At 40.7% G+C, this 15,054-nt stretch overlaps 1 protein-coding gene across 7 annotated transcripts in view; it reads left to right on the forward strand.

Annotated features, from left to right (window-relative positions):
- NAV3 (neuron navigator 3) overlaps positions 1-15,054 on the forward strand; it is a 275,097-nt gene that overhangs the window by 199,272 nt on the left and 60,771 nt on the right. For all 7 annotated transcript variants that reach the window (XM_086749670.1, XM_086749690.1, XM_086749711.1 and 4 more), the window contains 3 exons: positions 8,156-8,294; positions 11,380-11,656; positions 12,890-13,595. In XM_086749670.1, coding sequence (XP_086605796.1) covers positions 8,156-8,294; positions 11,380-11,656; positions 12,890-13,595 — 1,122 coding nt within the window. The remainder of the gene's footprint in view (positions 1-8,155; positions 8,295-11,379; positions 11,657-12,889; positions 13,596-15,054) is intronic.

Raw genomic sequence — 15,054 nt, forward strand, 5'->3', positions numbered from 1 at the left:
TTTGCTTTCCTAACTCATATTTAATGTAGATGCCTTGTGCATCACTGGCACAAATTGTCTTACACTCCAGGTAGCTGCTCACTTCATAGGTGGGTAAATTTGAGGATTTTGCTTTTTTAGGGGACTTCTGGCTAATTTAAATAACTATCTAGTATAACTGAGTGTGTCCCAGTCCTAGCCACTGCAGTACACTGGTGTCCTGGCATCTTATTTGGCAAACATGGAAATAGGCTATACTAATCAAAGTAATTGCTTCTGTTTCTCATACCTCTACTGTTTATACAAACAATTGTGTGGAAACATCCAGAGGCTCTGAGAGGGATACGGAGACCTGCATCATGTGAGTATTCATTAACATGAAACAGGCAGCTGTGTGCAGCCTGAGGAGGGGATAACACCTCACTGCTCATCTCTGATCTGCTCTTCGTATGGATTTGTAAGTCCTCAAACACACACTTGAGAGTTAATGTTCTGTTTAGCCCCAAACTTTACTCTTTTGTTATGAACTCAGTTATCTTATTTCTCATCTAAGAGCATCCTCCCAGGATCAGAAATACACGTGGGCACTGCCCTGTATGTACCCACTATGGTAATGAACGAATTAAAAGTGTTTAAAAGTGTTTTCACGTTTCGGAATCTGAGAGTTGCTATAAAAACAAGTAAAGGTTGTTTTGCTAAGTGTGTTTGTTCAGATTTCCTGAATCCCAAATCCATACACAAGTCCCTGGGGATATGTGAGTTCCACTGGCATTAGCAAGAATGTGACTAAGTCTTTCTCATTCCTAAGCAAGACATGCAAGGATCGTAGGTCTGCTATTGTGGTCTAAAGCTCTTCGTGTGCGGTACAAAGCATGTGACAAATAAAATGCTATTTTTCATTCAGAGTTACAAACTTACCTAGATAGAACAGTTATTATGATTAAATGAGTGCTTTAAGAGGGAAAGTTTGTTTTCTAGAGCTGTGTTCTGCCAGCTGTACTTACAGCTTCTGCTTGCGAAAATCATTAATGAACCAAAGAAAAAAAATGCCAGCAACTTGTCAAACTATGCCAAGGGCTGGATCTGTTGAAGAAACAATACTTTTCCAGCAGACTCAATAGCACATTTATTGTAGTCTTACTGCCTTCATATGTCTAATAATCTGCTTGTGAAAAGCTTTTTAATTTGCACACTTAGGCCACTTTGACTGGAGGTGCTCTCAAAAATTAGTGAAGTACGGCAATGTTGAAAGAAATTCCAGGCATTGACTCAGCTTATCAGTATCAGTGGGCTTCACTGAGCTGGCAAGTTTAAGGGCTTGTAGGAAAATGCTGAAGATAGAAACAGGAAGGGTGGAAGGAACAATCATTGTGACTGGGTGCTTCGCCATGTCTTGTCTGCAGTTAGAGATTGCTTTGATTTTCTGAAACAAGTACTGTGAAAGGAGAATATCTTGGGTATCCATGGAGCTAATACAGGTTGTTAGTACCGCTTCCTCTTGTCATGTACCTTCAGGATTCATTGCTCTCCTAATGCAGTGCATTTTGTATTTTCAGCCATCATGCAAAATATCTAGAAAACTTTGTTGTGTATTTCTGCAGATCTTCATTATGTAGGGTACAATCAAGTATCATCTGGCTTGTTTCATTGCATCTTTGCCCTAGAGCTTTGTTGCTTGCCCACCTGCTATGTGAAACAATGTTTTATCCCATATAAAATATTCCTTATTTGGTTCATATATTTCAGCTTCTGAACTCAAAATTGGATTATTTTCAAGCAAAGAAAACCAAATACTTGTGGAAAGCAAACACAAAAGTGTCATGAACACAGCTGAGTGCAATTTATCTTTCCATTTGAGGGAATACTTGTGGGAATACATTTATAATCTTTGTTCAGCCCTACATACTGATGTTAAGCACCCGGTATTTTGACTTCAGACACCTTGCTATTTCTAGAACAACTATGCAGTAGAAAGGTCAATGAGAGGATTATTATGGAGAGATCTTTTCAGTCCTAATGCACACTGATGAAAGTGAGACAGAGAGTGATAATGGAGACTAACCAATGGTATAGGTAGAAGTTGTGGATTCCTCAACTGCATGGAGTATTTCATGTGATCAAGGAGTTGGAACTTTGCTTGAAACATTTGGAGCAATTTGTAGAGCACTGGGGTGGGTACAGAACTCATAGCCACGTTCAGCCGACAGAGACAGTGTGGAAGTCTTCTCCAGCAGAAGTGTTATTTCTTGCTTCAAAATGGACAAGAACTGTTCAGATTTGAAAGATGCAGGCTAGAATTAGAGGATGAGTTTTAGCTAGTGCAAATAATCTCATGGGCACACCTGGTACATCGAAGAAAAACACAGATATAAGCAGAAAGAATATTAGTAATGTTACTGCAAAGAGCCTGGGCAAACACAAAGAGCATGAGGTATGTTTCTGGATGAAGATTGTAAAACAGTGGCCTTAAATCTCATCAGGAGATAGGAGGGAAGCACCCTTTGGTGCCTATCGTATTGTTGGGCACACTTTTTTTAGCTCCCAAGATGAAGGCACATTCCTATTTCAGTACAGCTTCCCTGCTCAGATTCAGCCCTCTGTATGACTGAATTATCAGAATTATAAAGTTGATAAAGCTGAATGTTACTCATGCTGTGTGAAAAGGACTTAATGAGGTTGTAAAAGCACTCAGAAATAACAAAAGGGTTGCCTGTGAAACCTTAATTCAGATTTCTTGTGCATATGCATTTTCAGGCAATCATGGTTTGGTCAACAGCATCCCCCAATCTCTATAGTCCTTATTTTATATAATGTGTAGATTGAGGGTGTTCAATTTTAATGCAATTATTCAGAATTTTGTGTATTCCTTCTTATTTATCAGATGCCATTTGTACATTTTTCTAAAGAGAAAGGGGCTCTTTTAAGGTGCTTTTTAAGTGTAGTGTCTGAGTACCCACAGTTATCAGAGACCGTGTTTTCAAACTCATTTGTGCATCTTTTGTGTCCATTTTACAGATGGAAAGCTAAAGTCCAGCAACAGTAAGGCCAAAAATAGCTACTGGTTTTTGACACACAGTTTGTCTTGCTGGTAACCTAACTTTCAAGATACCCCTGCAGCAAACTATAGGTTCAAAGCACGCATTTGCATGCATTACACCTTTGCAAGTCAGGTGCTAAGCTCTAAAGAAAAGTGGAAGCTCTTTATTGGTGTCCGACTTGTTAAAAACGTTGGTTAAAGCAGTCATCTAATATCTTGCGGGTTGCAGGGAGTCTGGTACACCAGGGGCTTCAGTCATGCTTCCTATAGTCCCTTTTGTTACAGAAGTCTTTCAACTTCTTTGAAAAATGACAGAAGGCAGCTTGCTTTAATGCAAAATTCAGATTCATCCCTAGAGCAGACCTCTTATAAGCACTAAATCAATGAAGGATTTCTAGAGAAAAAAAATAGTATGTGCTTGTGTTATCAAAAACTATGTTTTACATACATTCACAATGAGACAAGTAACTTCTGGGCTGTTTGCTCGCTCTCTGCTGATTTGAATGCCGGAGTAGGCAGCACACAGCAGGCTGAGCTGAGCTGCTGGGTATGGAGGAACCTTTGGCCAGTTAGCTGGAAAAAAATTCTCTGTCAGGCATATACAAACAAGTGATTTTGAGATGTTTATAAATTATCCAGATTTGAGAGGATTCCTCTTTGAACCAACAAAAAGCACATCCTTAATATGAAGATCATGGCTTGCTGAATTTCAAGGTTCTTCAGTTCCTCTTGGGATCCAGAGGTTTGTCAAAGAAAAGGTTGCCAGAACTTATCAAAACAAGCCATTTCTCTCAGCATCAGACTCCCAAATAGCTGAACTGCATTTGCTGACATTTTCTTTTAAAGAAATTGACCTTAGGCTGACATTCAACAAGGAAAAAAAAAAAAGCCGATTTTTTTTTTGCCAAAGTTATAAGTATGTAAAATGTATTTTTAAAAGGGAAGTGGTGTCAGGCATTAGTAAGCAGTGGTACTAACCTGACCTGTCATAAACTCTGTAGGATGCATGAAAAAGAGAAAAGTAATTTAAAGATAAAATTAAAATAAAAGATGAATCTTAGCCAATGCATTAAAGGCCTATGTTAGGTCCCTTAGGGACAGTTTAACAATGAATATTGTTTTGATGAGGGGTAGGAGCAATAAGAACAAAAATTATAGTGAGAATGTGATGCAGACTAACAACAATGGATTTTCAGTCTCAAGGTGATGCATATCTAATTTCACCAGATTTGTTTGTCATGCATTCGCTAGCTTAAAGGAGAAATGAATATGAATCATCAATAATTTTTCCAAATTATAAATGTCCATCTTCATTATTAAAAATTTTTATTAACTCATCTGATAGCAGCTATAATATCTAGACATGGGGAAAGAGGGCTGATACTGAATGTTAGCAGAAGTTTTGTGGTATGAAAGCCCCCAAATTTAGAAAACATCTTGAGCACCTATCAGAAGAGAAAAAAAAGTCCAGACAAATACAGTGATAACTCTGACAGGTCAGTAGTGGAGGTGTCAAAATAATCTTCTATGTATCTTACAAGGTGGCCATGAGTGTTCCCAGGACACATCTCTAATAATCCACTGGTGAGTAAGATGTGATGAGTGTGAAACACCACAAAGAAGCCATAATAGAAAAGAAACATTGTCATAGTCATTTTTGTCAAAAAAAACTTCAGCTGTAGAGAACTTGTTTATATGTTGTGAATTACTTGAACTATTTCAAAATTTAGAAAATGTGCATCTTCTTATAGAGAAAAATGAGCATGAAATGAAAGTACCAAAAATTAAAAAAGAATGAAATAACAAACAAACATGGAGAAATAGAATTAAATGTTGATCTTGGTCCCCAGGGCCTTAGGGTAGACTCAGGAAACTGATGGTCAAGTATTAATCGACATGGGTGTCATACATTAAAAGTTCAAGTTGCATGTGAAAGTACCCAATATATGTCATTTTGGATCTGGCTTATTATTTTTTTTTCCTTTTTCAAAGTATGTTTTAATGAGGGAATATTATTTTTTATAAAACCTAAGCATGTTTAATATTATTTATGTTTTTATCTGCCGTTAGATTTTCAATCTTAACACTCTTTTACAAGGTATATTCCCATGTGTTACATAGCATTTGAATAATGGCTTTTAGAATCCGTGAAATTCTGTATCACGTTAGACAGTGAAAAATACAGAAAGTAAAAATGACTGGTGCTTCAGAGAGGGTTCTTAGATGAATGTGGGCAGCCTATAAGGTATGATATTGCAATTGTTTAGATATTTAATTGTATTTTTAAATCACTCGTGTGTATATTACCTGGAAATGTTGCAGAGGATTTATTTATTTGTAGTCCTTGTACTCAACAGTGGAAGGTACAGCACTGTAATAAACTCTTGCCCTCTGAAATATGTTTATCTTGTCACTGAGCTGGCTTACTAATGTGATTTTCTACCTTCTGCAAAACGAAGGTAATGCTTGCTGCAGTTGCTATGATACAAGACTGGTGCACTGAACTTTCTGGTGCATCAGCACTCGTTTTGTACCATGCAGTTCGCTCTCGCTGCTGTTATGACTTCCTAAAGCCTTTCATGAACAAGTGCACAAGTGAATTTAACTTCCCAAACCACCATGTGTAAAATAAGGATGCACTGATATTTGCCTTGTTTGCTGTGCATGACTAGTAGCAACAATACTTAGCTTTAACTAGACTGTGGGATTGAATTTAAGATTTTTTTTGGAGGTGTCGTAGTTCAGCCCCGATCGGACCAGACTACGCAGTCTCTCTCTCACTCCCCCCACACTCCGAGAGAACAGGGAGAGAAAATATAAGGAAAAACGGCTCGAGGTTTGAGATAAGGACAGGGAGAAATCCTTAAAGTTACCGTCACGGGCAAAACAGACTCGACTTGGGGAAAACTATTCATTTATTACTACAAACAGCAGGATAATGAGACCGAAAACAAGATAACCTCCCCCCACCCCTCCCTCTTCCCAAGCTTAACATTATCTCTACTACCTTCCCCTCCTGAGCGGCACAGGGGGGAAGAGGGAATGGGGGTTGCGGTCAGTTCATCATACGTTGTTTCAGGCCGCTGCTTCATGGTCGGGGGAAGAACTCCTCACATTCCTCCCCTGCTCCATCGTGGGGTCCCTCCCACGGGCCACAGTCCTTTGTGGAACTGCTCCGGCGTGGGTCATCTCTTCCACGGGTGCAGTCCCTCTAGAACAGCTGTCCCAGCGGGCCCTCCACGGGCCACAGCTGCCTTCAGGCATCCACCTCCCCCGGTACGGGGTCCTTCACGGGCTCCAAGTGGATCTCTGCTCCTCCGTGGGCCTCCATGGGCTGCAGGGGGACAACCTGCTCCACCATGGTCGTCACCACAGGCTGCAGGGGAAACTTGGCCAGGAGCCGCATTACTCCTCCCCCTCCTTCTGAACTGACCTTGGCATCTGCAGCCGTTCCTCACAACAGGCTGGTAGATGTCTCTCAGGATCCTTTTTACATCTCATTCACTTCTCATCTCCTCTCCACTTCTTGCAGCCGGGCTGGACTGAGTCGGGCCCGGTCGGCTGCCTGGCGAGAGGCCAGAGGGTGAGGCCTGCAAGGCCCATGAGGCCTGCGCCTCCCCCTCTGCGCCTCTGCCCCTGCTCAGCTTCTTCACATCTTCTCTTCTCTCTCTTTTTTTTTCTGTTTTCCCATTCTTAAATACGTTATCGCAGAGGCGTTATCACGAGACATTCTGCTACCAATCGGCTCGGCCTTGGCCAGCAGTGGGTCCGCCCTAGGCCTGGCCAAGTCCCCTGAACAAAGGGGAGCGACTTCTAGCAGTTTCCTACAGAAGCTACCACCTTAGGCCCCCCCTACTAAACAAAACCACGACAGGAGGAAGCGTAGAATCTGACCTAAAAGTAGTCTCCTGATACAGACTACAGCAAAACCAGGATATTATATACTCTTTTTTGTGTGTGTGTTTTGAACTTTACTAGCATGCATAAACATGACCTAGCTTTGTATCTCCACAAGTTATGTGTCTAGAATCAGCTTTAGCAGCCCTCTCCTCTCTAGGAGAGGGAAAGACATAAAGAGGCATCTTCAGTGGGAGGTTCAGCCCACAAACCTGGAATACTTTAAGAAAGGATGACTTGGCCTTAGAGGAGCCTGCTGCTTTGTACTGGTTAGAGAGGGCACCTAGACAGATAGCTTAAATGAGATATCTAACTTTTATATAGCTAAACCTGTAGGAGATTAATCCCACTGCACATGATAAAGTGAAAATTTTTCAGATTCTGTGGCCTGGGAATAATCCAAAACGAGATTAACAGGTGGAGATGCAGCAAAACTGGGAGTATATGACCGTATGTGACAGTAAGCTAAGAGTTATAATGTAGGACCATGGAGAGGCAATTGTGTAGAGAAAGGTCTGAGAAATGCTGATTAACCTCCCTCGCGTGCAAAAGCAAGGCTTTTGAGAGAGTAGGTAAATGACATTTCTGTAAGAGTAGCCTTTCTCTCATTTGCATCCTCTGCCTCAATCTCCCAAAGCAGAAGAGTTGACAGCCTCTGTTTCTTGAGAGATGTATAATGTGTTCTCTGTCAACTCGGGTGACTGTATTGTCAGGGAATCCTATTTTGATGACATTCCACCCACTAGACAAAGGCTAAAGACAAGAGAATAAAACTTTTGGAAATACTGGCTTCCTGCTGACAGTTGGTTAGGCTGCAGAAGAGATATTCCTTTTATTTTTCTATAGCCTGGAAATCCATCAGGTGTTCTCCAAGCTATTAATAATGCCTTGGCTAGCAATACCAGGTAGGTTTAATGGATTTCCCTGCCAGTGTACTGAATGTGATTGCAATGAAGCATGAAACAGCCTGTTTTAATGACTTACACTAGTGCTTGCTTAGACCTGATGTTAATTTTTTAAAAGGCACCTGGGACGTTTATTAATTGAACAAGCAACCACCTGACAGTGAGTGAATAAGTAATTAAAAAGTCTGAAAACTAATATTCATTGTATATTAGGAAATATTACTGAAAATTTTACAGTAAACTTCTTGAAGAATCAGTGATTGCATCTATTGATTTTGAGATGCTTTCTGCCTGTTGACACACAGTATGTAAAGCAGATATGCTCCTTTCTCTGCAGCTGGGATGACAGCAGCTCAGTTAGCAGTGGCCTCAGTGACACCCTTGACAACCTCAGCACAGATGATTTGAACACCACCTCATCTGTCAGCTCTTACTCCAATATAACTGCCTCTTCAAGGAAGAACACTCATGCCCAGGTGAGTAGCTTTTAATTGCCATTTCTTGCAACATCCTAGAAGCACGTGGGATAACAGGAGAAAAAAAAAGTTTAGTAATAATGCCTCTGAAACAGATGAAATATTCATGTTTTACAAACTCCTCTGTCACATTTGTGTGCGGGGAGCCCATGGACCTCACTGAGCAGGGCCCAACCCTGACCCATGGGCTGACACCTCAGATGCCGTGTTCCCAGAGCACATCCCGTTGCTGAAGGTGCTGGCTGGCAGTACATAGGCTGTACTATCCTTTCCCTGTTCTCTCCGCTGGGAGAAAAGAGGCTGAAGGGGAGAGCCTGCAGGTGGCAGAGCTTCTCTTCTCACCGGTTAGGTCCAGGAATGAAAGTGTCCCATGGGCTCACAAGCTGACAATGCACAGTGTCAAAATACATTTCTAAGCAGGTTACAGTCACAAGCTATATATGGAATACATATATATGTGTGTATGTGTATAAAGCCCTTGTGCCAGATATCCCAGTATTTCTTCCCAGCTCCCCTCAAAATTGCAAGTGATGAAAAAGACGATGCAAATAGCTTACTCAGTTAAAAAAAAAACCAAAAAACTGAAGAGTTAGTCCCAATAGAAAAGTGTCATCTGCCATGTCATCTCCTGTTTATAAGCAGGGAATTTTAAGACTGAACACTCAGCATAGTGGAAGAGTCATTATCTCCAGTGATTTGATGTCAAGTATTCAGGACACAAGACTGACACCCCCAATTCCATTTGGACTCCCACAGGCAGTCAGTGCCTGCAGTTCAGAGACCTGTTTTGTAGATGTACACTGTGGCAGACTATGTCAATAGGAAAAAAGCACATATTTGTCATTTCCCCCAGACAATAGAGAACTTTGGGAATGAAGATTACTTTCATGAGGCCAATATCATACTCATGCAAAGATAGTCGACCAGAGGCCAGCATTCTTCAGCCCTTACAATTGCCTTTCCCACCCCATCAGGTTCTCTCATGGTTGCTAACTGGAGATAAGCCTCTTCTCTTTCACATCAACAGTGATGGTTACCTAGTCCTAGCTTACTTTTTCCACTGTGTCATCATCATGACTGGGAAATCCCAGGCCGACTGTTTAGCTCTTTGTGAGTTTTTCATTCGAGTGATTTCATGTTCTAGGTACTCAGCCAGATACTAATTCCAATTTGCTCAGTGATAGACAGAGATGTAACACATGTTCAAACGTTGCTTTCCTGCCAGAGTTGCTTTATGTTATGAAGGCTAGGAGCAGACCTTTATCAGGTCTGCCTTTACCAGGCAGGTTAATCAGAAAGCAATGTGCTCCTAGCTGGCCCAGCTAGAAGCTGAGATGAGCACGATATTTCAGTATTTTGCCAGCTGTTCTCCAGGTGTAGGACATTCTCATGCAAAACAAAGATCCCTTTTGCAGTCTTTTTAAATGACAGGAACAGTGTGAGCTGGCTATAGCCTACAGCAGAAACTACATATTTTGATGTTGTTTTCTTATTAAAAGAGGATTAACATCACTTTTCAGATCCCATAATGGTGAAGAGAGGCTTTTAGAAAGTATGATACTTGTCATTTCTTGGAAATGATGCAGTTTGCTTTAAAAATGTATAGCTCTGTGTTTGTAACCATTCATTTACAAGAAAAGTTCTGGGAACATCACACATGTTGTAACAATAACACCAATGAAAACTTGCTTCTGAAGGACCCTGCAATATTTATGTAGATGTTTGCTTGGACTCTTTTCCCATCAGTCCTTACACAAAATCAGTGTGAGGCTCTTCAAAGCACATGTGAAATTATGGAAGTGCAGGGATTTTTTTGCATTTTGTGCATCTCAAATTACAAATATGTAAACAGCAACTGATTATTCTGTCGACCATCTAATCAGTATTAATCCTATTTAAGACAGCAGTGCCTAGGAAATAGCCACAGAGGGGTCTTTGTGGAGAAGCAGTTGTGGCAACACAGAATAATAAATAACCCTCCCCTGAACGCGATCCAGTTTGCAGTCCTGTTTAGATTGGCTGTGTGAGGATAGGGCTGTGGTTACATTGGACAAAAGTAATGAAAAGCAATACCTGAGAGCGGCACCACTTTTTTTTTTGCTGTTAAAGAAGGGCAGAGGTAAGCAGGACTGGCGAGGTGATGATGTGCAAATAAGGCTGGAGGCTGAGGTCAGGAGGCTGCAGGAAAGCACAGGAGGAAGGGTTACAATGAACAGCCTGTCAGCAGAAAGAACACAGGTCTTCTTAAACATAGAGGGTAGGGTCAGCCTCCAACGCTTCTTTTTAAGCCACTTTCATGGCTTCTACATTGTCTGCCTTCTCAGGCTGCTCCTTGCAGCACACCCTTATCAGCGTGCACCAGGGAAAGCAGATGCTGCAGGGGTATTAAGTCCTCACTGAAGTGTCTTCCACATGGATCTGAGTTTCGGACCAAACATGACCCCCGCTGGTTACCTTTACCACGCTGGTGGGTAGTGCTTGCGTAAGCTGCTTTTCTAGCTGCTCTGCTCGCTGATAGAGTGAGTTTCTTGTTGGAAACAATTTGTTTCAGCAGAGATAAACCAGTAGAAAAGCCATCAGATGTAGCGCTGATAATTTTACTGAAGATGTTGCCCTTTCCCACTGGTGGAACAAACATGTTCAGTGCTGCTGAAGCTGTAGTCCCAATTTGATCAGTGGAAGGCTTGGGTAGGAAAAGGCATGAAACCTGAGGTGATTTTAGTAGTATTTTTAGGAATTCCCTCATTCAAGCTTTTAGTAAAACCTCTCAGCCTAGTGAAATTCAGAGGTAGTTGAGCAGTGGTGAGGGTATCACCACTAATGATTTTATGTTTCACTTCATTATGGTTTATCAAGGAAAGAGTTGAAATCTTTTGAAAATAAAAGACAAAATAAAAATGTCTTTCCCAAATTGGAATGTTTTTAAACTTTTGGGACCAGGATACTGATGTTTGAGATAGGAATTTTCCATGACCCTTGCTACAAATAAATCAATATGCTTATCCTCCTCCCCTCCTGTAATTTAAGAAATCAGAAAATACTGAAGATACTGAGACTGACCATTTCTCATGCAAATCTCTTGTAGCTGAAGACGGACTCAGAGAAGCGCTCGGTTACAGACAGCGAAACGTGGGGCAGCACTGAAGAACTGAAGAAACCAGAGGAAGAGTTTGACAGCAGTGTAGACAGCAGTGGCAAGTGGAAAGGCCTTCCCTCGGGGCTGTCTGAAGAGTCAGAGAAGGGGGGGCAGAAAGCATCTCTCTCTGTTTCACAGACCGGATCCTGGAGGAGAGGCATGACTGCACAAGTAGGAACAACTCAGTCCAGGCACAAAGCAGGAACAAGTGCACTCAAGACCCCGGGTAGGAAACTTGTGTAGTTCAGATTACAGCACTGAAAATTAAGGTTTTATACTTAGACTTCACTTACAAGCAGTAAGGAATCTTCATCAGGCTAAAAATTATTAATGGATATTATAAGTGTGTGACAGGCATGAGAAACTGTAAACATATTGGTAGTTCTTTTCATAAATGACTGCAAGCCAAGATTGTAACAATGTACTGACTTGTTCATCTCTCTAACTCTTAGTTTTCTCCACTGCATACTAATAATTTATTAATTGCACATGAATGTGTCCATAACAAAAACTGTGATTGCATTTTGTTTTGCTATGATTTGAGTACGTCAAGTACTTTTGGACTCATCTCTGCCATATCTTTATTCTTTAGAAAACCTCTGCCTTTGGTGATTGAACATATGCATAGTAATGGCCAAAGATTAGAATCTGAGATTAAAACATTTAACATTCAAGTGAGGGGACTCAGAATGAGTGTTTCTGAACTAAAGATGAATTGTCACATTCCAGACACTGCAGATATTCAATAGACCGCTGTTAAAAGATAAAAATTGTAAAAAATATCTTTTTTTTACACACTTTTTTAAGTGCTAGATGACTTCCTACCTAATTTTGAAAGGCCTTTCAGAAGTAGAAAAGATATCAAGGATATGACAAAGACTATTAACACATGTAATTGATATCATTGTAGATCAAGAAGATTCATGCCATGATAATGTAATCTTTCCCTGATAATTTTGTGTAACTTAAACCAGAACAAACTTAATTATAAGCTACAAAAAATATAATCAGTGAAAACCAAAGAATTCAATAAGTACCACTACTTTCTAAATGCATAATTAATGCCATACTTCTGGAACTGTTAATTACATGTCATGTTTTATTTTCAAATATTATTTCTTCATATAGAAACATTACTAACAGAAAAAAAAAAGCCAAATAAAATTCCTTATAGTTCTTTCAGGGTAATTTTTTAAATCTGTACTCTCCAACTCTGTATGAAACTGAAAGTTCTCAAGATAATTTCAAGCTTTTAATACTTAATGCTTATCTATAGTGCATTGTACCTGCTACTGACTGCTGATGGGAGACTGAAGACCAAATTGATCTGTTTTCTTAGGGTAGTTTTTCTATTTGTGTATTTTTTAATTTTAAAATTGTAACCATGTAGTGTTAAAATTAGATATTGAGACATTGCAGCTTAAACACAAGTGATCTTTTCAAATATACTTTTGTTTAGGAAAAACAGATGATGCAAAAGCTTCAGAAAAAGTGAAAACTCCCCTGAAAGGAGCCTCCATTCAGCGCTCTCCATCAGATGCAGGAAAAAGCAGCGGCGATGAAGGAAAAAAGCCTCCCTCTGGTATTGGGAGATCAACTGCTACAGGGTCCTTTGGATTCAAGAAGTCTGGGATGGGATCTTCAACCATAATCACCACAAGTGGAGCAACTATCACAAGTGGGTCAGCGACTCTAGGGAAAATGCCAAAATCTTCAGCCATTGGTGGGAAGTCCAACGCAGGGCGGAAGACGAGCTTAGATGGTTCCCAGAACCAGGATGATGGCGTCCTGCATGTGAACTCGAAGACAACTCTGCAGTATCGAAGTTTGCCTCGCCCATCAAAATCCAGTGGCAGCGGAATCCCCGGCAGGGGCGGCCACCGCTCCAGCACCAGCAGCATTGACTCCAATGTCAGCAGCAAGTCTGCTGGTGCTGCTGCCACTAAACTGCGAGAGCCAAGCAAGATCGGGTCTGGGCGGTCCAGCCCTGTCACCATCAACCAGACAGACAAGGAAAAAGAGAAAGTGGCTGTGTCCGATTCTGAGAGCGTCTCGCTGTCCAGTTCCCCCAAATCCAGCCCAACTTCGGCGAGTGCTTCTGGCACTCCAGGACTTAGGCAGCCGGGATCCAAATACCCAGATATTGCCTCACCCACCTTTCGAAGGTTAGTGCTTTTCTATGATTTCCTGAAGTTAAAATATATATATATGTTGAAGCACTGGGCAGAAAGCCTTTTCAGGGCATATTTTGCCACAAACAAAAAAACAAGTTTAAAAAAAAATAGAAGGGTAATATTTTTTTTCATACACCACAATTATTTCTCTAAGGCCTAAAGACCTTCCCAGACCTGAAATGGCTGTTCCTTGAGCTTTGTGTATTGTAGATACATTCCTATAACAGCAGTTTGAAGGCTAGAATAAGTTGGACTCAATGATCCTTATGAGTCCCTTCCAACTCGAGATATTCTATTATTCTAAGCCCTTATTGAATATTCAGGCACATGACACGTTCCCTCTCAATACTCTGATAAAACCCCAAAGGGAAGAAGGACACTGCGTTCAAGCGCATTCTGTTACTGGAACAGGCGATGCTGTAGCCTGGTCAGAGAACTGAAGCTCTATAGATAAATACAGCATTCGCTTTCACGTTGCTGGCAGCTCTAACTTAAAACGTTTCATTATCTTAGCAGCTTCTCTACATCTTTCATCAGAAGCAAAGCTAAATATCAATTGGAAATGCCCTATTGTAATGTTTCTGGGAGTACGAATCTGGATGAAGTAGGATATTGGGATGGAGCGTTTGCACTATTGGAGACAAAGCCAACAGTGCCCTCTTGTGCCTAGTTACCCAAACGGCATCTCCAGCCTGCTTGGGAGCTGCAGCTGATTTTTGTGGGCTTGGTAATACATAAAATGGATTCTTATGTTATTAGCCATGTTTACTTTACATTGTGATAAATTTTGCATTTATTCCTTATTAATTTATGAGCTTCACCTTAGCTGCAGCTTAATATGTTTCCAGTAAAACATTACGTCATCACATGATCTTTTATTTCATCACTTTTAGAGGATTTGGTTTTTATTTTTTTCATCATCACTGCAGAATTTTCTTCTATAGAATTGCTGGAAGCAAATATGTGAAATACACCTCTGTCATGCCTGCCCTTGGAGACAAACTGAGCCCATTTAGCTCCGGTGCAGTTTATTCTGTCTGAATGGTTACTACGTGACCACTGACCGCATGACCATCTGTGCAAAAGAACAAGGAGAGGGAAATTTTACACAGATACTTAGATGTTTACTAAACTCTGAGGGGTTATGAAAGTGTTTGTTGCAATCATTCTAGCTGATTTGGGAAGTGAAGGGTTTAAAAGCTAATGACTTAGCCGTGGGAACACTTAATTCCTGAATTTGGGTGAAAGTGTAATCTGTTTATGCACTAATAAGACAAAAATGTGCTTATTTTACCTCTCTCTGGGAGGGTCTGTATGTGCAAAGAGCACATCTGAACAGGAGTGAATGAGAGCTGTTGCTAATGAAACAAACCCTAATTATTGTGATATGCTTAAGTGAATTTAATTTTGCGATGCAATTGATCGACTAGGTAGGCATGATTTTAGTAGT

Source organism: Chlamydotis macqueenii, chromosome 1 (assembly GCF_036417535.1).
Source record: "Chlamydotis macqueenii isolate bChlMac1 chromosome 1, bChlMac1.mat, whole genome shotgun sequence".
Lineage (NCBI taxonomy): Eukaryota > Metazoa > Chordata > Aves > Otidiformes > Otididae > Chlamydotis > Chlamydotis macqueenii.